The 22662-nt window shown below is 43.5% G+C and overlaps 1 protein-coding gene across 2 annotated transcripts in view; it reads right to left on the minus strand.

Annotated features, from left to right (window-relative positions):
- LOC147457971 (Nucleic acid-binding proteins superfamily) overlaps nt 1-20919 on the minus strand; it is a 33379-nt gene extending 12460 nt beyond the window's left edge. Inside the window, exons 1-4 of one of the 2 annotated variants that reach the window (XM_086512728.1) lie at nt 20377-20919; nt 19777-19936; nt 12050-12108; nt 11811-11970 (exon numbers count right to left, since the gene is read on the minus strand). In XM_086512728.1, coding sequence (XP_086368854.1) covers nt 11811-11970; nt 12050-12108; nt 19777-19936; nt 20377-20640 — 643 coding nt within the window. In that variant the 5' untranslated portion in view covers nt 20641-20919. Of the gene's footprint in view, nt 1-11810; nt 11971-12049; nt 12109-19776; nt 19943-20376 lie in introns of both variants that reach the window. The other variant, XM_086512729.1, reaches the window with a different exon arrangement.
- Between the last annotated feature and the right edge of the window lie 1743 nt (nt 20920-22662).

Below are 22662 nucleotides of genomic sequence, written 5' to 3' on the forward strand. Positions count from 1 at the left end.
AGTCGTTTCTGTTACTCCTCAAGTTATGCCAGCAATGGCCACTACAGCAGTGCAAGATGATGGGCTAAGGCAAGACATGAGGCAAGTGGTAGATTTAATGAAGAATCTCCGCCTAAACATGCTAGGTCAAGTGGAAATAATCGAGGTCGAGGGAGGTTTGCAAATCAGCCAGGAGGTGAAGAAAGACCTAGGAATAGTGTTGGACAAAGCAGTGTTAAGTTTTGGAAGCAGACGCACACGTGTTATAATTGTGGAGAGTTGGGCCACATCAGCCCGCAATGTGATAAGCCACCAAGGATGGGGGGAGACATGTATCCATTGCCAAGACAGATGCTAACTAGGTCAAATGATTATGGCATCGAAATCAAGGGAGAAGAAGGAACCAGTGGATTGACTCAGGAGGAAAAGGGAAAGACAAAAGTGATAAGTGTAGTCACCTTGGAGAAGGCATCAAAGCTAGAGGATACATTAGTGATGCATATTGGGAAGAGGACCACAGAGGACAAGGAAGGAAGAAGTGTCCCAGGTCCTAGCAAGAAGAAGGGAAAGAGCCATGAAGGCAAGGATGTCAAGGCCAAGAGGAAAAGGAGAGCTCGTTGAAAGTTTCATGCTTCAGATTTTCCACTAGGGGATGGGCAATTAAGCTATGACTTGAAGGAGGATCTGACGAGCAGGAAGGCATATGTTACTTTTGGGCAGCTTATAGAGATGGTGCCTAAGCTAAAGCGACAGTGGAAGACGATGGTTAACCCAATGGAGAAAGAACCAGAGAGAGGTCCAGTAAAGGTGTTGGCGATGGATGAGCTACCAGACATTTGTCCAATAGTAGATGTGTGGCACAAAAGAAAGAATCTGGGACAAGGTTATGTGGATGGCGGAGCCCAAATATGTGTCATAACACACTCATGCGTTGAGAAGATGGGTCTTACAGTGACTGGGGTGTCAGGTTTCCGAATCAGATTGGCAAACCATCAAAAAGTAAAATGTCTGGGTGTTGTAAAGAGCTTAGAAGTGGAGGCGTATGATGCAAAGGCGGTGGTTGATTTTCATGTGATGCCAGCGGGGTTGGGAGCATATCCTATTATATTGGGTAGACCATGGTTACGTGCAGTGAGAGCTCTTCAAGATTGGAGACGTGGTATGATTAGCCTCTATGGAAAGACAGGTGCGAAGAAGCTTTATAATATGGACACAAGGAAAGTATCGGAAGAGCATTATGAAGATGAGGATGAGTCTAGTGACGAAGACTATTCCACAGTGTCTGATGAGAATAGTGATAGTACTACCAGCAGTGATGAGGATGTTGATGTTGCATTCCTTTTGATGGACAAAGGAATCCAGGAGTCTCGGTTAGTCGCATTTGCAAATGAGGTTGAAGATGCAAGTGAAGGGCCTTATGAAGTGATTGAAGGGCTGATGCAGACCAAGGTGGAATTGTCAAAGACGCAGGAATTGATGACACAAATGATCAGTGGAGACCTCTCAGCTATGGAGAAGGAGATATATTTGCACATGCTGGCTAGTTTTCCTGATTTGTTCATTACTTCATATGAAGAGATCAAAGGGTTCAAGGGCGAAGAGATGCATATAGAGCTGAAAGAAGGTGCTAAGCCAGTGCGGCAAAGGCTAAGAAGAATGGGTCAAGAGCAGATGAAAGCCTTGCGGGAAGAGGTGGACAAGTTATTGAAGGCAGGGTTCATAGTCCCTGTGGAAACCACAGAATGGGTGAGTACAGTAGTAGTCAATCCAAAGAAGGATGGAAAGTGGAGGATTTGTGTAAATTTTAAACCCTTAAACGCAGCCACTAAGAAGAACCCATATCCTCTCCCATTCATTGATCAGATCTTGGATTCAGTGGCAGGTTATGAGAGGTACAATGTGTGTGATGGTTTTTCAGGCTATTTTCAATTGAAGATTGCTCTTAAAGACCGCACAAAGACAACTTTTATTACGCCATGGGGCTGTTATTGCTACACGGTATTGCCATTTGGATTGTCAAATGGACCATCTTTCTATCAAGAGAGAGCAAATTGGGTATTGGAACCATTTATTGGTAGTTGTGTTAAAGCTTTTATGGACAACTTCTGTGTCTACAGTAGTAGGGTTGAACACCATGAGAAGCTGTAGATGGTATTTGCTCGATATGATGAATGTGGAGGACAACTAAATCCAAAGAAATGTCATCTAGCACAGCCAAGGGTGAAGTTATTGAGCCATACGGTGTCAGAAAATGGCATTGAGGCTGATCCAGACAAGGTTAAGTCTATTATTCTTCTTCCATCACCTACAAGTACAAAGCAATTGGCAACCTTTATACACAAAGTGAAGTACATAGCAAGGTTTATTTCATTGTCTTCACAGCTCCTTTATCTATTACAACAAGTGGCGAAGCATGATCCATTGCAATGGGATGACAAGTGTGAAGAAGTGTTTCAAGAGGTGAAAGAGATGTTAGGGGGGTTGTCAGCCATGCAGGCTCCTGATTGGGAGAAAGTGTTTTATGTAAATCCATCAGTAGGGGATGATGCCATTGGAGCCATGCTATTGCAAAAGGGGAAGGGCAGCCATTATATGAGGCCAGTGTATTGTGCAAGCCAAGTGAAGTTGGTAGCAGAGAGAAAATTCTCGGAAGTAGAGCTAGTGATGGCCAATGTAATATTTGCTTGTCAACGATTTCGTCATTACTTGCTACCACGACCTTTTGTTTTCTTGACGAGTTACGCTTTTTTGCCACAGTTAATTAATGGCACTAACATGTCAAATGTGGTGAAGAAATGGGTAATTGAGCTGCAAGAGTTTGAGTTCTCTTTCCTAGTGGAAGACAGTACAAAGGCTACCCTAGCTGATTTGTTGACCTATAAGGAGAATCCCCTCCTTGTTAAGGAAGAGGTGGTGAGAAAGGTAGTTGAAGAAGTGTCACAGATCAGCAATGCACATGTGTTGTTCTTTGATGGCTCATACAAAAAGAGCCATGATGCGGCTTCAGGGGGTATTGCACTTTATGATCCAGAGGTAAGCTAGTATGCAAGGGAGGGTTCAAGTTGGATGCGCATAGTAACAATGAGGCTGAATATGCTACTTTGGAAGCCGGATTACACATTTGTTTGAAGCATGGGATTAGAAGGTTGAGCATAAAAGGTGATGCCTTGTTGGTTGTGAAGCAAGTGTTGGGTGTGTGGAAGAGCAAGAACACCTCATTGAAGGAAATGTGTTTCAGAATTAAAGGCCTGTTAAAAAAGTTTAAAGCATGGAGCATCAGACACATTGAACGTGCTCTAAATGGAGAGGCACATGAAGCGACTCAAAGCATGATTAGGCAGCTATTTGTGTTGAGGACCGATTTACCTCTTTATCAAGGCCGGGAAAGTTTGGCTCAAGAAGAAGAGTTTTTGTTAACAGGAATCGTTCCAACGGACATTCCGAAGTCTAAGAAGTATGGCTTTGTGCGTAGAGCATACAGGTACAAATTGATTGGTGATGTCTTGTACATGAAAGGGGCTGATCTCGTGTTGAGACGTGTACCTTGGCGGGAGGAGCTTTATAGAGTGTTGGAAGAGAATCATGAAGGCGCATGTGATGGCCATTTTGCTCTAAAGATCACCTTGCATAAGATCTTGCAAGAGGGGTATGTATGGCCTAGTTTGCACAAGGATGTTCACCATTGGTGTAGGTCTTGCAATAGGTGTCAAGCATTTGGGAAGTGAGTGTTGAAGCCAGAGCTACGAAAAACCATTATGGCGTTTGATGTATTTGAAAAGTGGGGGATTGATGCGATAGGCCCGTTACCTATCACAAGCAGGGGAAAAAGCTACATTTTGACTGCAGTGGACTATCTCTCTAGATGGGTAGAGGCTATAGCAGTAAAACAAATCACTACAAAGGATGTGGCAAAATTTGTGTATGATGAAATATGTTGCAAGTTTGGGGTTCCACTAGAGCTACTTTCGGACAAGGGGCCACGATTTAGAGCTAAACTGCTAGATTTTTTATGCGCGAAGATGAAGATTAGGCATCAGCATACCACTCCTTATTACCCGCAGTGTAATGGCTTAAATGAAAGATTCAATGGTGAGTTAATACAAATCCTTTCGAAAGTGACAGAGCACCAAGGAAAGAATTGGGATTTAGAATTGCCTAGTGCATTATGGGCTTACCGTACTTCGGTGAAGACTCGTATAGGGTTTACTCCATTTCATTTGGTATATGGAAAAGAAGCACTATTGTCTGTGGAGGTAGAGTTGCCTGCAGTAAAGATGCTAGAGAAGTTGCTTGGGCCACCTAGTGATGCATTCAAAGAGAGGCTCTTACAGTTACAAGAAATTCAGCTAGATAGAATGAGTGCATTGGAACATTATGGGCAGATGCAGGATAAGGCTTTAGCAAAGATAAATGAAAAGGTCAAAAGTAAGGGTATCAAAAAACAAGACTTGGTTTTGCGCTACAACAGTGAGCTGGACAACACCTTCCAAAAGAAGTTTCAAATCAAGTGGGAAGGCCCTTTCAAGGTAGTGGAGTGTTTTCCAAATGGTACATATCAGTTGGCTAGCCTGGATAGGATTTTACATAAGTCAAGGGTAAATGGATGGCGTCTTAAATTGTATCATGCTAGATTGATGATGGTGAAGCAGGATGAGATGTCTGCAGAGTAAGTAATGTCTGTGAGGGATGTGGAGACTTGTCACGCTGCAAGTCTCATATCTCTTTTTGCTGCTGCTGATCATGAATGATCTAGCTGGCTAGGGGATGGGCAAATTATGTCAGGAGTTTTTTGGAGTAAGGGATTGCGCATATGTACATACACGTGCATGGTGCATCAAATAAAGAATTGCCCATTTTCTAGAGCCAAGTGGTTACGTGGGGCCCACATGTGTACAGGTAGGACAAGGTGTACATAATGCATCGATTTTCACTATCACCAGTATCAGTGTGTTTTTTCTATAATAATGAGGAGTTGGTAACGCGTAAAACTTCTCGCGTAAAACATGAGGTAAGCACGTGTGTCATATGGCATCTAGTGGCGTCAGGAGGTCGAATGGGGTCAATACTTGCACGTGGATAAGTACAGACACAACGTGGGTGTTTTCTTGTGATAATTATGCAGAGAGGTCATCATGAGGACTATATTTGGGGGCCACTTCACGTGGTTGTATGATGCATTATTGGAAAAAGTTGAGTGCCAGGTGTGCGGATGGATGCAGCAGGGTGACAACTATGCACTGCGAGGTCAGTTTTTGGCCTGTTCGGGGTCTGTTTGAGGTCATCTAAAAGGCCAAGGGTGCCCAAGTAATAAAAGCTAAGTGTGGGAACTGAAAAAACAGAGAGAAGACCAGAAAAAACGTGGAGAGAAGAGGAGGAACAGTCGCAATTGTGTTTTTGCCCATTTTGGAGCCTGTTTTGGTCGTAAACTGCTCATCCGAGGTCAGATTTGAGCACTTTGACATTGTAGACTGGGGTTTTGGGCCATTCCGAACGCGATGTCGCTGTCCATTTTGCCAAATTCCTCACTGTTTTTCTGTGTAAGTTTCTCCTATGAGCGAAGCTTCTGCTTCAGTTTGTGATTGTATCTGGCATATTTTATTGATATTGTGTGAGCTATTTGCCCCATTGGTGTTGGCCCAAGCTCTATTTTACCTAAACATCAGAAATTCTCCTCTTTTGAGCTGAGTTTTTTTGGGTGTGTGTGTGTGTGTCTCTCTCTCTGTGGAGTGGGCAAGTGGATAGTCTCTCTCCTCTCACTCTGTCGGTGTGTTCCCTGTCTCCGCCAAGTGGGTTATGTAAGCCAAGTGGTGCCCCATAGTGTGTGTGTGTATCATCCCAAGAGTGTGTGTCGGGTCAGTATAGAGGCGTGTGTGTTTCCATCCCGCTCACAATGGTTCTCAAACCCTGCTCCAAGTGCCCCCCTCTCTATGGCGAGAGAGGTCTATGTTATAGATTGCACAAATCTGGTACAATGGTCTAGATGCAATGGACTTGCCGACGATGTCGACGACAATGATGACGACGATGAGAACGGGCTGAAAATGAAAACGCTAGGGCTGAAATGTTGAAATCTGCAGACTTCTTACTTTCTGCTGATCTCTGACATTGTGTCAGCGAGGATGGCGATGACAACGACTTGACAACGATGTGCTGAAAAAGCAGATGCTAAAACTGAAAACAGTGGGCTGAAACTGTAAATGCTGGCTGACTCGACGGTACGGCGAGGATCTGTTGTGGGTAGGTGAGATCTGCGAGGTTACGGCCTGGATCCGCTGTGGCTAAGTGCTGAAAACTGAAAACGCTCATGTGCTTGGCTGATCTGGCGTCTTGGAACTGCAAAACGCTAGACTTGATCTGCTACAGTAAACGCCAGAAAACGTTGGGGTTGATCTGCTACGGAAAACGCTAGAGGAACTTCTCCCAAAAACGTTAGTTGCTGCTATTGACTAAAAACGCTAGGCTGTCTTCTGCCAGTCTTGCTAAGGAGAGAACTCTGCAAGTTGTTGGAACTCCTGCTTTTCTGCTAAAACTGGGCGCCCCATGTCTCCCTATATAGCTGAGGAAAACTGGGTCGAGCAGTCTCCTACAATCCAAGACCTCATGAATAAAATGCCAAAATGCCTGTAAACTGTATTGTCCCAAAACTGGGCGGGAAAATGGACCTTTTGCTTGAACAATGTATATGATGGGTGGTATTGGGTGTGCAATTAGAGGATATGCAACTACTCTAAGTGCCTCGACATGCACGGCCTGCTTACAAGCTCACAAAGGTGCCATAACACTTCCTAAGCTGACCTGAACCCTAGACCTGAGATAGCTTGTCCACATGCACATAGGGTTAGATGTGCACGTGACACACCCGATCTATACATTGTTTAGCTTTATCTCTACTTTATGACACAGAGTAACTTCACGAATAAACTTGTAACTGGAATTCACCACTTCACAACAATTTACGACTTGGCAGCTAGAGTGCTCCCTGGTAGACAGTGACAACCCCTTGGCCCAAACGTTGGCGCCCCTTTTGGTATTTCTTTATTCCAATTTAAATTGGAGAAAAACCTGTAGTCTTCTATGACCTGTCCCACTCCTCTTCGGCTGAAAATTGCTACTCTAGCCCAATTTCGGTAGCATAATGACAATAGAAGGCTTCACAGACAAAATCCCCAAGTAATAGATGACTTCCACGCCCATTAGAGCACTTTTACAAACCTCGCAAGAAACTACAGCATGCTGAATTCTCTGTTTTTAGCCTCTAAAATGCACCAGAACACCTTCTTGGCAATTCCCAAGCTTCCCCGAAGCTCCTGGGACCTTTAGGCATCAAAAAGAATCAAAACCCTGAACCTGCAAAAAAATTACAGCAAGCTGTAATTCTCTGTTTTGAGCTCCGTTTTGCGTGCCGAACACACATGTAGGTAACTCTCATGGTACTCAGACATTGTATCAAATTCACCACTTTGCAACTTTTTGGTCTCTTAAGTCACTTTGGCCTTTTGAAGACGTTTTTAATTTCATTTCTCTTTCGTGCTCCCGTGTTCTTGTTTCCTTTTCGCTACACATTCTAGCGGTGGAGTAATCTCGTGGCTTGCCTTCGCCATAGTGTTGAGCAGCGGGATCACTTCCAGAGGTCTTAACCCTTCGAAACATTTGGCCAAATATACAAACATCACTTTTTGGCTAATCTGATGGTATTTCTGATGTAAGATGTAAATTTGACTACATCCCAGCAGCACTTCCACATATGATTGCCTTACCACCATCGTCTAGATAATCTGGCTAATGTATTGATTGGAATGGAATATGCCAAGTATACCCAGCAGGATGTTCTCATAATGCAGGTAGACATTGAAAAGGCTTTCGATACGATACAATGGGATTTCATTGCTGCTACAATGCGGGCCCTTGGATTTGGTCCAAAGGTTGTCAATGTTGTATACTTCTTGTACGCACACACTACGTCTTCAGACCTTCTTGATGGGGAGCTGAAAGAACCTTTGGCCTCTTGGATGCTCTGCCAGACAGAGTTGCCCGCTCAACGCCTTGTTGTATGCCATTGCCACTCACCCCTCGTTACTGTGTTTGTAACACTTGACTTCGCTTGGTCGTCTTCACAAACTGAAATTACCCAATGGGAAAGACTTCATAGGGCAGGCCTATGCTGATGATTCGTTGTTCATGCCCCGCAATAAACAGGACGATGTGCAAGAGATTATGCATGCATTGGATACATTTGGCTTGGCAGCAAGCCTTCAGGTTAACTTTAGGAAATCCGAAATCTTGCCTCTTGGTGTTTGCGACTGGCATCATCTTCTCTGGCCTGGTGAGATTCTTGATCCACATGTGGTGGTCAGGCACTTAGAATATCCTATTGGTTGTCAGGTAACTAATACCCAGCAAATCAATTGGGTCATGCAACAATTAAATGTCAAATTGAACTATTTGAAACTGTCTACATGGCTGCTACATGTTCGACTTCGTATTGTGCGAAGCATTATGATGGCATATATTCAATTTTACTTGCCGTTGTTGCGCTGGCCTCGTTCCCGTCTCTCAGTGCTTATGTCTGGTATTGTATCTCACTTGTGGCACACTAGTTCTCATAAGAAAGACCTCCGTTTGTTAGCAATGGAGAAACTTTGTACTTTGAAGCGTCTTGGGGGGTTGAATATTTTTTACCTTCACCACCACGAATTGGCGAGGAAGGCCATGTTATTGCCTACTCTTGCACAGCAGTCTTAGCCATGAACAATTATGGTTGCTGATCTATGTCGGCATGTTGCCACTCCGGAATTTGGTCATTGGTAGACTTTCCTTTGGGAGATTGTGTTTGGCAAGATAGTTGGTCATATTCCAGGTTGCTTGATCACCTCTTGTTTGCTCTCCGCTTGGAAAGTTGTTACGGATCATCTCTCTTGGCATGGCACGCAACAAGCATATGGAAATTCATTGCGTTTGGAAAGCATTCACTGGAGTAGGGTGTTCTCTCTTACTATGGTTGATCAGTCATCTCGCCAAGCTTACTTCCTCTCTAGCCGAGGCATACGCACGGTAGATGATGTGGTGGATTCATCTGGGAATTTGCTTGCTTTTTCTCGGGCGGCAGCACGCTTCGGGTTGGGCCTGCATTATCGTCAGATCTGGAGCCTGCTTCAGCATATGCTGGCTATTTTCCTCCCCATTCCGCCACTGGCCAGTGGATGACGTGTGCATGCAGGATTGATATTTATGGGGCACTCCTTTTGATGCGATTTCAGTCTGCCATATCTATGCTTCTCTTACCCACGACTCTTAGCTTGTTGATCACTATAATGCGCTTTGGTCTTTACACAAATCTGCTCAATGGTGGAGAAAGGCTCTTACTGCAATCTGGAGGTCCCACTTGCCTCTAAAGGAGTGTCTGTTTCTATGGCGCTGTTTGCTGGGAGTTCTTCCGGTTGGAACTCTCCTTGCAGTGTCACATCAGCTCCTATTGTTGTGTCAGTTGCTCCCCTAGTGAAGAGACTGTCAGACATCTGCTTTGGGATTGTCGCTACACCATAGCTTTCTTTCGCCGTGTTTTTGCTTGTATGCACTTTCGATTTCCCTCATCAGTTTTCCACAAGCGATTCTGGGTTTTTGGCATTCTCCGACTTCCCTTCAACGATTTGCCATCTTCTTCACATGGGTCACATTTTGGTCACTATGGTCTTTGTGGCGCCAACGCCATTTCCGCATGTTTCACCGGCATGAGGCAGATCCTTTTCCCTATTGGGGACATATCCTTGGAAATCTTGCAACTCTTCTATGTTTGCTTTTAGTGCTTTCACATCGCAGAACACTTCTGTGTTCCTCCCTTTGTATCTGACCTTTTTGGTGGGTTTTCCTCACTTTGAGGTTTCCCACTGGTAAATTAATCAAAACAGATTTACTTTTAAAAAAAAGTGTGTGCGCGTATGTATGTGTGCATGTACACAGTCCACACCCACATCTATATTTAGAAGCACAGAAATATATAGATGTGTGCACACATGTATAAGTTTAGTTACACATGCATACATACATATACATTTATTTCTTTCTATACATGCACACACTTTCAAATATGCATCAGTACAATTGGAGAGAGAGAGAGAGAGAGAGAGAGCAATTGAGTGCCCACTATGTTGGAAGCTCGAGAAAAACAAAAAAGCAAATATCAATTTTACTGCATGGGAAAAAACCCAAATCTGTTTGTGTCTGCAAAAACTCTATATTTTTGTATCATTATGATAAGTAGTGAATACAAAACTCTTGTTACAAAGGTTGAAACCTCAAAGTCTGTTGTTTCAACAAGTTTCGTGTTTCGGCTGTGTCTCCAAACATTTTGGGGTGTCAGGGTTTCGCAATTTTAGGGCTGGGAAACCTGTGATCTGAAACAAAATGTTTCACATGCTTTGGGGTTTTGGGGTTTCACACCTACGAAACGCGTCATTATGTCACACTCAACCCTAGTATTTGGAAACGGAAGCCCACTCTTGGAATCTAGTCAAGTTAAACTAAATGGAGTTTTTCTTGTAATCCCAACTAGTGTTCTCTACATCTTTTTTTCATCATCAATCCAGATTTCACTATAGATCCTTGTGCAAAGCATGGATAACATACATACACTAGATTTCTGTAGAGAGATTATAAATGCATAAACTGTAGGACTCTATAGATCACATGAACAGTTTCCATGGATGGTGAATCACCAAACATAGTGGTGTATTTGTTCACTCAAAGGGAATGCCAGACTCAAAAGGGGTACTCTAGATTCCTGGCAATGAGGCATTCCCGCCACGTGTTTGTAGAGGAGCCAATAGAATCTTCTATAGGGTGACCCATACTATTTTGATGGCTTTCATAAGGACGGGTAAGACACAAGAAGTAAATGTTGGCCTCTGCAAGCAGGGCATGGCTTACACTTGGCAAATGATGGGGGTATAGTGTAATCCCTCTTTCTAGCCCATCCTGAACAGCTGGGACAGAGAATGGGGTATGAGGCTTGAAGGGGAATCTGGTTTCCACAAGAGGGGTTCGAAACAAGGGGACAGAATTGGGACGACGGGAACGAGAGGAGGTGGGGACAGAGAGCCCAAAAAGGGTGTCACTATGCATAGATGATAAAGATGCACAATGATCTTGGCTTCCGTTAGTAGTTGGTACTTCGGTGATTCGCCTGGACTTAACAGAGGATACTATCAAGTGTGCCACATGTGTAAATTGACCTTTAAGCAGAAGTCTTGGAGCTACAAGCACAATTGGGAGCACTGTACGGACTATCTTAATTTTTCCATATGCTGAAACAGTGGGTTATGATGTGACGTCCTCTACCATTACAAGAGCTGAAAAAGGAGCAATTAAAAGAGATTATATTGACACTCTTATGATATGTGAAATCGTTACTTAATACACAACGGCCATTGGTTCCTTAGAAAAACTCCTAAATTCTATTTTCTTCTTTGATTTTTAGGAAAGTGCTAATATTCTGATGATCATCGGTTTAAAAGCGTTAACTATGAAACTTATGTGTAACAGCTTTCAGCTGACAGACAACCCACTGCAACTAGCAGCCTTGCAGAGATTCGCCAACTCCAAAGTCGGAGAAATTTTTTGCCAGAATCAGTATCAAAATAGTAAAAACATGCTTAAAAACTGTATTCCTTTTCAAAGCTGCAAGTGAATGCAGCAGATAAACATAGACAACAAAGACAGCAATCTCTCAATCAACTTGAAGATACTGAAATACAAGTCCACTGTTAGCAACCACTTTAAGATCCTCAGTGACTCCTGGTTCAAAACAACAGTCCTTAGAGTGATTCAGTACTAACCGTCTGGGAAAAGTAGATCTACAAAAGCACCAAAGTCTGTAACACAGTTAACTTTTCCCTCACAGACATCTCCTTCTTTCAGCTGTTGAATGCTTTGAAGCCACACTGCCTTTTTCTCTGATACTAACAGCCTCCTCTCATCTTTGCTCACTTCAATGACCTATCAAAGATAACAGACATCCAAATAGATGATGGTATGCAAGAAATCTGTTTTGTAGCTATGCCACTAAGATTCTTACCTTCACTGAAAGTGTTTTCCCAATCAAATCCTTTCCCACGTCAATCATTGAGTTTCCTTCTGCATATAACAGTTCAAAGAGCAAAAAACATAGGTCGAGTCATCAAAATTACTACCTGCTTACGTTTCTCAAGTCTTCAATTCTAAAATTAGCCTCAGTGTCTACTTCAATACCGAAAGACAAGCACACAATCTCATGTAATCAAGATACTTCATTAAGCTGTAATCAGTCCCCCTCCCCCTTACATCCTTGCTTGACTTGAGCATAAAACTTACACAGCGGCAGAAAGCACACCATTAAAGAAAAAGGCACAATGGACATGCTTCGTCTCTTGGTGCTGCATGAGCAACACACATCCATGATTTCCTATCGCTGTCCATACAACTTCAACTTCGAGTATGACACAACCGTGACCACTCACAGATCTAAAGAAATATGCATTTATCAAATTAATCAGAACAAGTAGCACATTCTGTGGGTTTTTAACATTGGGCTCTTTTATTAGATGTGTAGATGTGAACGTAAGCTCAAACAGCTAGAAAATTGATGGGGAATTGAGTTACTTCAGCAATAGTCAGATAAGTAGAGTAGTAGCTGGACGAAGTGCAGAACATCTTAGAACAAGCACATGAATAAAATGGTGTTTCCAGTTTGTTCAAAAAAGGTACGATTTAACATTTTTACTATGACCAATTCAAATAACAACTAAACTGAAAGAGATGCACGAGACACGAGACGGGGAGTGGCAGAGCTCCACCCCAAGAGAGCGCTATCCCGAAACGTTGGCGTTCCTTTCAGTATTTCTTTATATTTGCTTGAACTCAATACAATGCCGGTACTCGCGCTCTGCACCTTCACCAGGAAGAGTGCCAAAGACTGAGCCCTCTGCACATATTTAAAGGCCCTTGGCCTAAAAAGCAGTGACATGAAAAGCTTTAAACTCAAAAGCATCTGGCCCAAAAGCTGGCGCTGAAAATCAGCCAGCGTAAATTACGGAAATCCGTACAGGACCCAGATGCCACGTCAGCATGTCAACGTAAATTGCGGGATTCCGTACTGCCTGCCACGTCAGCATGTCAACGTAAATTGCGGGATTTCGTACTGCTTGCCACGTTAGCATGTCAACGCAAATTCCAGGTTATATGTACAGCTGCCACATCATCATGGCTCCACGCAATTGAGTGTGTGTGTGTGTGTGTGTGAGCTCCGCTTTATTTCATCTCTTTAGGTCACTTAGGCCCCATCGGACGGGGTCCCATAAGTTGGTGGGAACTCTTCTTTAAAAATAGGCCACTCCGCAAGACTTTGCAAGTTGGTGAAACTGCTTCTGCTTCTTTTGCTGCTTCTTCTAAGGTTGAGGCCCCTCGCCCGGATCTGCAAGTCGGCTCCGTTCTTCAGTGGCTTGACACGTCAGCAGTTTGTGGCATCCCCCCTTCTTGAAAGAAAGTAATCGTCCACGATTACAGCATATCTGCAAAACAACTCAAGTTAGCTCAAAAATTTCCGAGGGTCATTCCCAAGGACAATCAGTTTTCTCAATCCAGATTGGAGCTCTTGATATCCTTGGTCGTTGGCTTCCAAAAAAATCTCATCCAATAAGGAGTCTCACTCCAGATCGAAGCTCTTGATATCCTCGTTCGTTGGCTTCCCAAAAAAATCTCAGCCAATAAGTAGTATTCAATGGTTGGCACATCACAATGCAACACAAATGTTCACATATGCATGTTACAAGACATAGAAACATAAAGTCGCCCATGAACACTCCCCCCGCAAATAACCATCTTGGTTCAGGGCATGAGTTGTTCAACAACTCTCTCATCACTCCTCCTGCAAATAACCTAAAAAGGTCTGGGCCATGAGATATAGAGGCCTTTTACAACCAAACGCCCCCCACACTGCAGCTTGCATCGTTTGGAGGCGCTGAGAGTAACCACTGCTCAGACTCCTTAATACTCCCCACGTAAATAACCATCCATGTCCACGCCATGAGTAAACAACAACAATACTCCTTCCGTAAATAACCACAAGGGTCCGAGCCATGAGTACAAACAGCACTTTTCAAACATTCAATACCCCCCCCCCCCGCAAATAACCACAAGGACCCGGGCCATGAGTATGAGCAAGCACTCTCAAACATCATTTCTCACTACTCCACCCAAGAGTAAAATCACCAATTATTAAAACCAGAGCCAAACAATTCAAATCGGCACCAAGACAAATTCAAAACAGATACCATCCATTTCAAACAAATTCCAAACAAGATCACCAAACAAGTTCTCAAACAGAACAATCAAACTGAAAAAGAATTCTCGATATCGAGCTCGAAAGTCGACATAGCTTCCATCCTGAACCTGCACCAAAATTAGGGTAAGATTTCTACCATAAATTTGTAGCCGACCGCAACATGGTCTACAAGCTTTTGAATAGTCGAAATAGGTCTCGACACACAGCGTTCCTGTGGCGGTAATGGTAGCCCCAAGATATAGCAATCACACTGGGCCTCCAAGGTTATCAGCTTGAGAAGAGACACTTGCTAAGAGATGTCGAGAAATTTCAACTTTTAATTTGCTAGGGTTTCTGTGGCAAGCCGCCAAAAGCCGAAGGAAGATGTCTGAAGGCATGTAACTTCGGGCAAAAATTTTCTTGAAAGCTTGCCAAGCCCTTGGAGTGTGCGGCTTGGTAGCTATAGACTTCCACCACTGCATGGCACTGCCTCGGAGAAAAACAGTGGCTCGACAAATCTTTGATCCTTCTCTTGCAAGTTATCTTTATGGCTTATGCCCTGTAAGACAGAGCGATGAAGACGGGAGCGCGCCCGATGCGCAATGAAGTAAGGGTGGGAGTGGCTAATAAGTCCGGGGTCGGGCCACGAAGATTCTTTGAAAAACAAATTTCTAACAATTTGGAAGCGCCACCTTGCTCCATCTGCTCTATGGTGGGATTGGTATGTTTTCAGATAAGCACATGCCTGAAGCTCTGATACCACTGTCACGGGAACGGGCACCACGTGCCAACGGAAAAGAACAGACTGAGCAACTTTAAGCACTTCAAATAACAACTGAATTAAAAGAGATGCACGACACACGAGACAAGGAGCGGCGGAGCTCCAACCCAAGATAGCACTGGCCCCAAACGCTGACGTTCCTTTCAATATTTCTTTATATTGCTTGAACTCAGTACAATGTAGGTACTTGCGCTCTGTACCTTCACCCGGAAGAGTGCCAAAGACTGAGACCTCTGCACATATTTAAAGGCTCTTGGCCTATGAAAAGCACTTACATGAAAAACTCTAAACTCAAAAGTATCTAGCCCAAAAGCTGGCACTGAAAATCAGCCATCGTAAATCACGAAAATCCGTACAAGTTCCACGTCACAATGTCAGCATAAATTGCGGGATTCCATAGTGTCTGTCACGTCAGCATGTCAACGTTAACTGTGGGATTCCGTACTGTCTGCCACGTCAGCATGTCAGTGCAAATTTCGGGCTATCCACACAACTGCCACGTCATCATGACTCCACACAATTGAGTGTGTGTGTGTGTGAGCTCCGTTTTATTTAATCTCTTTAGGTCACTTAGGCCCCATCAAACAAGGTCCCATAAGTTGGTGGGAAGTCTTCTTTAAAAATAGGCCACTCGATAAGACTTTGCAAGTTGGTGAAACTTCTTCTGCTACTTCTACTTCTCCTGCTGCTTCTTCTAAGCAATCACAAGGGACGCATTCCCGGACGGGGAACGGGGGACGGGGCTCAGATGGACTTTTAGTGTAAAAGCGGGACGGCAAGTGGGGACGGGAAGCCCAAAAAAGGGAGTCCCTTGTGACTATGCAAGTTCTAAGGCTTAGGCCCCTTGGCCGGAATCTGCAAGTCGGCTCCGTTCTTCAGTGGCTTGACACGTCAGCAGTTTGTGACAGGACATTGTATAAATACATCCCAACGGGAGCAAGTAGACTGAATCAGGAGGAGTGTGGAAATAGTAGAGGCAAAAATGTTGTAGATTGGCTAGAAACCCCCGTTTTAACACTCGTTTTTAAGCCTAAGGATTAAAAAACCTTCAAGCATGAGTGGTCGGGCCAGTCTGAAAAGGGCCAAATCTCACAACATTAAAATAACAACAAAATAATCAACTAGTAGCGTGGAGTTTAGAAAGAAGCCAGCGTGGGTATTCTGCGAGCCCTCTCCCCCCCCCCCATGCAGCGCCATCTGGCAGTGAAAATCCATACGCTTGGCCATAAGAAGGTAGCCCTACCTGTTGGAGGCTCTCTTTGAGCAGCATATACACACACACACAGAGCTCTCTCTCAGCTCTCAATTCAACCCCCCCCCCCCCCCCCCCCCTCCTCTCTCTCTCTCCTCTCTCTCTCTCTCTCTCTCTCTCTCTCTCTCTCTCTCTCTCTCTCTCTCTCTCTCTCTCTCTCTCTCTATCAGCTGCTACACCCACGTAGTTTTAGATTGTAGTAGTAGTAGTAGTATTTTGTTCCACTTCTAGTTCTTTTCTAGTTCTTTTGTACCCAGACATGGTATTAGATTCACTATTTTGTAACTGATTGGTCTCATAGGTCATTTTGGCCTTTTGAAGACGTTAATATAACATTTCATTTCATTTCATTCTCTCTCTCTCTCTCTCTCTCTCTCTCTCTCTCTCTCTCTCTCTCTCTCTCTCTCTCTCTCTCTCTCTCTCTCTCTCTCTCTCTCTCTCTCTCTCTCTCTCTCTCTCTCTCTCTCTCTCTCTCTCTCTCTCTCTCTATTTAATGCTTTGGCTCTCGGGAAGGCCATGCAAAGGCTACGAAGCGCACTCGGAGGAGAAGGGCAGCCCGTAGAACCTTGTGTGTGTCTCTCTGGAAATAGCAGCACTCAAACAAGGGTTCTACCTGCTGTCCACACAAATTTTCAGCGCTCTAACGAGTTTCTAACACTGAATTTCAGCACACTTCCGGCTACAAGCACATGAAATTCCAACCATTAGGCTAATGATTCACATGCATTTCTTGCATCAAAATAAGTCCGGGACGGAGTGCAGTGCAAGCTGCTCCTATTTATGTGTTTGTAAGAATCAGGTTGATAACTAATAAAAAAATCTCATGGGGGGAGACCAACCCATCTTCCGGTCCCAGTGTGGAGTCCGTCTACATTATTTCTAAGTATTATTCCGAGTGGATTATTAGACGATTTGATTGAATTATTTTAAAAGTGTTTAAGTTCACGCTTCCATATCTCTAATAGTGATATTAGAGCAAGGTCCTCTCTATTCCTTTTCTATAAGGAGAGACGGTTCTTTGCAGAAACATACCCGTCATGGCAAGACAAGAAAAAGACCTTGAGGCTTCAGCACCTCAAACAAAAAAAAAAAAGGCAGAATTACACGCCGCTCTCGCTCAGTCAAACGTGCAGAAGGTGCTTAAGATATTAGAGCTTCGCCATGGACACCACGTCATCCGATCCTCCCATGCATGTTCAATGGCAACATACTTATCCCAGTGTGTCAAACTCAAGCCTCTCCTTGCAAGCAACATCCGTATTGCTGGTCATCGTATGGCAAATACCCTTGCTTTCCGACATTCAGATGCTCCATGCATATTCAACAGCAACATACTTATCCCCATGTGTCCACCTCACCCCTCTCCTCGCCACCACCTTGCAAAGCCAACCCTTGCCATACCACATCTTCGACAGTCTAAACCCTAAACCTCCAAGCTTAGTGGATGAAAGCGAAGATGGTGGAAGAGCCACCTCAAAATCCCCCAAAGCCGACTCAAGATATGCCTCAAACTGGGGCTCCAGCACAACCCCAGAGGGATCCTGGAGTGGGAACTTCTCGTCGGCATGAAGATCTCTGACCTCCTCCCCAAACTACTCTTTCATGAAGAACTTGGACAACATAATTTTCAGGAGGCTAAAGGATGGACCTCCAACCTCACAAAGAGGGAAGAAAAGCTCTCCATAATCATCAAGGAGAACAAGATGATCGTGGACACGAACGTCCATACCAACCGGAGGACATGGAGGCTTGGCATAAGGAGAAGAAAAATTGGGAGAAGGAGAAAGCTTTATGGAAAACGGAGAGAGCAAAGAGATCGCCTCTCTTCGAGATTGACCAAACCATGAGAAAGGGATGATCCTTAAAAGAGAGAGAAAGAAGAGCTCACTAAAGCACTTGCCAGAACGATTGAGATGAAGATGAAAGCAATTGCCAAATCCATAGAAGGGAAAATTGAAGTGAGGCAAGAGGGATAGGTACTAGTCCCATTCACTAAAGCATGGAGCGCTCATCCTTCAATTCCCTGATGAAGCCAAGAGGACTACTTTCATGAAGAAGAGGGTAGTACTATGCAGAGTGCACTCTCTCGGGGGGCCTTTATCTTCTTGGCTGACGATCACATGAAAGAAAATCGAGCATAGGCGGTCATGCATGCCTCGAGTACAACAAAACCAAACGGGCAAGAGAGTTGTCTACAACAACGGGCGGGTCATCATTGATGGCAAGGCCAGGGACTCACCACCTACGAGACACCTAGGATGGAGATACACATTGAGATATGGGATTGCAATGGCTCCTTGTGGATGCATCCAGGACGACTTGAGGAGGTGAGACACGAGTGCCGGGGGAGAGGTATGTATGGAAGCCTCTACATAGAAATTGCATAGCCATAACACTTCACGAGGCTCAGTAGTAGTAGTGATTGTATCAAGAAGGAGCTACAGGGGAGAATAGTAATCATGGGACCGGACACAGAGGCCCCCTTCATGTGGATCATAGTAAAGTTACGTGAGAGGAGTTTCATGTACATTGCTCCAGCCTTGGAGAGGTCTTCCTCATTGGAGACTACAACAGGTGGACACAGAGCAAGCAATGCAGGACATCAGCAGATACAGTGATATCCACAGCCTATGGACGAGACCTACTTAGACTAGTCACCTCACCGTCTCGTTAGTTATGGCAAGATGGCCAAATGGCCAAACTCTGGAGGCCTCACTTGCACCCCACCGTCAGTCTCGAAGGTTGCATCCCACCATCCGTCTCAAAGGTTGCATCCCACCATCAGTCTCGAAGAGGTAGTACAATGGAGTACATCTTGGGGTCCAGGGAGGCAGCACACTTGATCACATCACTCAAACATGCCCCCACTACCCAATGGTGTTGACCACACTTTAACTCTCACTATCGTTTGACAGCAAACCCCCTCTGCATGGCTCGCCACCTCTATCCCCCATACCACTATCTTCTTTTGCTTGTCTTCACCTCCACCCTCGACTGTGCCCTTGGTGACCAAGAAACCATTTGCCACAACTAAGCCACCAGTCTGATACTATGGCTCTCAACTCTATGTGCTGGGGAATCTGCTGACTGCCCTTACAAAAGGTTGTTGCTATGATAGGGGATTCCTTTAAGGCACATGACAGCATGCAACTAGTAAAGTTTCAAACAATTGAAATTAAACTTGACAATCGAAACATATAAACAGACATAATTGATGCACCCTGGTTTCACTGCTCGCAGCCCCTGCCAAAGCTTTACAGCATGCACCCTTGCTTTTCATAATTTACATGTGCGCATGCAAGGCCACCGAAATCATTGCATTAAGTTTGTGAAACACAGGGCAGCTTCGGTTGATGGTAACGCTATTCTAAACCTGTCAGAAAAAACAACCCAAGACGGCAACAGCTACTACTTTCCTGGCAGAATTAATGCATATTGCCATTGGAAATGATATGAAACTACCAACGTTACCTTTAGAAACTCGGCCATTGCCGATCTGAGAGAATGGTAGAAATCCAGAGATAGAACCAAAACGAACAACCAGACCACCATTGTTACAGGCTTCAACTTTCACATCATGCAAGGCACCTGATTGTTGCAGTTTAAGTGCCCTTTCCCAATCCTCAGCTCTCTAATCCTTCACAAAATATGAAAAAGAGTGAAATGGGTGCTTTCACTAAAGCCGGTGAGCTTGCTAATTAATATTCACTCCACAGAGCTAAACAAAAACAGCCCAATCAGCTCAATCGCATAACCCATGTATTTGGTCCATAGAAAGGCAGAAGTTTTAAGGACAAAAGTTTCAGAAGAAATCGATTCGGTGTAATTGAGGTTTCATAATCCATCTGTTGTAATTTCTCATCAAGCGGTAAAATGACTGCTGTATAAATGCGTACTCAGATACATGAAAAACGTGCAAGATTTTGTAAATCTGAAAATTGTAAACAAACGTGTATAATATTATCTATTGACATGCATCTATGTGAGAGCAGAGTCTATGTGAGATTGGGGCTAATGATAAAAGCCATCACTCTTAACTATATGGAGTGAAATTTCATCAGAATGACTCACCCGAGAGGCTTTGGCACTTTCCTTGGCATCCACAGAATCGGCAGCACCTTCGGACTCTACATTTTTTGTTTCGGTAGTGGCTTCTTTAGCTGCTGCCTTCAAGGACAAGTTAGAAAGCTGGAGCTTTCTGCTCACATTTCTAATGAAGCAAGATGCAGGAAAGGGGCATTTGTGTGTATCTTTGGCAAGGAAGAGGGGGGCAAAAGAAGCTTCTTTGAGGGTAGGCAGGGAGCCTACATGGCGGGGTTGGTGGAAAACCCACATTATCTAGCAATGGTGGGTGAGGCCTCCACTGGTTATGTAGGTTTCGCCCAGGTTAACGTGAAGGTGAATCGAGCATTACCAGCATCAAAATCGGACAGCAGAACTTATTAAGTGAACCGACTACCTGTGTCTGCGTACTGCCGTTGAAAGTAGGCGGCCTGTTGTTGAGCTGCGAGGTAGTGCAGCCTAATCTTCAAAACTTCTGCATGGCAGCGAGCCACGCAAAGCAACTGCTTCCGGAATCCTCGTGGGCCGTGGGCCCTGTGTCGCCAACTCCCTCTTGTAAGTTATCCATCTCTCTCTCTCTCTCTCTCTCTCTCTCTCTCTCATTGGTTATGCCATTTCCCTCTTGAATAACAGGTCTTGAGTTCAACTCTCCTTGTCGGATAGATCTTTAAGGTCTCTTGGGATAGTTTCCTACGACGTTAAAATTCTCTTCTTCTTCTTCTTCTTCTCTCTCTCTCTCTCACACACACACACTCTTTTGTAAGTTAAAAACCTCTTTTTCTCTCTCCTCCTTTTGTATTACATAACACGAGGACCACCATTTCAATTTAAACAAGGTAAATATTTATGGCGGCCTACAGAGAAGAGAGAGAGAACGAGCTACCTCAACTCCAACAAAGTGAGAGAGTGGGGAGGCACTCTCATATGTACACATTAAAATCCAAAAACATTCAAATTCCACGTGGAGAACATCCAACAATTCAATTCAATGGTAAAAGAATTGCACCAAAAATCGTTACTTTTCCTTATGCCCTTATGTATGAGTGTTATATTATTTGACCTCATGAAAATATAAAACATATAAAGTATTAGTGAGAGTTTACGAATTAATCTAATTCTTGTATAAATATATCAATAAAACAAATTATACAATAAAATGATGCATGTTATTAAATAAAAAAATCAATAATATCACTAGAATAGAAATGAATATTGAAATTGTCTAAACATAATCCCCAATAATAATACATGCACTAAAGTAACAAGGTGAAATTTACATATCAAACAAAAAATTGAAAAAAAAAAACTTAGTTGTGAAAAATTCTAAAGCTAATCCCTAATAATAATACATGCACTAAAGTAATGAGGTGCATATTTGCATGTCAAAAACAAAAGTTGAAAAAAAAATCTCATTGGTGAAAAGATTCTTTCATTTTAGGACAATTAATAATTTTTTAGTTAGAAATTGTCTGTAAATGAAAATAAAATTTACAAGAAAAAAAGTATGTTTTAAATCAAAAAGTTGACAAGAAAGTCATTAGATCCTTAAATGAAGAGACCCATTTATAAATTAACAAAGTTTTTTTTTTAAAAGTCAAGTGAGCATTAAATAAAGGGACCAAATTACAATGATAAAAAAGACACTTACATTATAAAAGAAAAATAAAACCTATATACAACTTATAAACTAAACAAAGATTTAAAAAAGAAAAAAAGTCTAGTGAGCTTTGAATAAAAGGTCCAAATTACAATGATGGAAAGATTCATTTACATTATTAAAAGAAAATATAACCTTTATAAAACAAAGAAGTCAATTAAGCATTAAAAGAAGGGACCAAGTTACAATGATGGAAAGACCCATATACATTATAAAACAAGCTCACCTGACGTACGGGAAAAGCACACACACCCTCAATGGTTCCCCATCCTCAAAAGATGACGACCTTCACTGCGAGCTCGCACACTCACTATTGGAGGAGAGAGAGAGAGAGAGAGAGAGAGAGAGAGAGAGATGTCCCTTAAGCTTCCAAGCCCCATGCGGTAATTAAGCTTCCATGGGCAGTCGATGGAGTGTATAGGTCCCACCAATCCATCATTAAAATTTCGTGTATAATAATGTCATCAATAGATTTGACACTAATTTCAAAAGGTAATCCCAGCCACTCTCTTTGTGCAGGAGGGTAGAGCAGGCAAGCCTCCACTTGTATGTTGCGGCGAGCAGGAGGCTCCCATGTGGATCGAGCATAGTGGTGACCAGGTAGGCTCCTACATGAGTGGTCCAACGTGGCTGCATGG

Source organism: Adiantum capillus-veneris, chromosome 5 (assembly GCF_014529385.1).
Source record: "Adiantum capillus-veneris isolate H3 chromosome 5, ASM1452938v2, whole genome shotgun sequence".
NCBI classification, from domain to species: Eukaryota; Viridiplantae; Streptophyta; class Polypodiopsida; order Polypodiales; family Pteridaceae; genus Adiantum; species Adiantum capillus-veneris.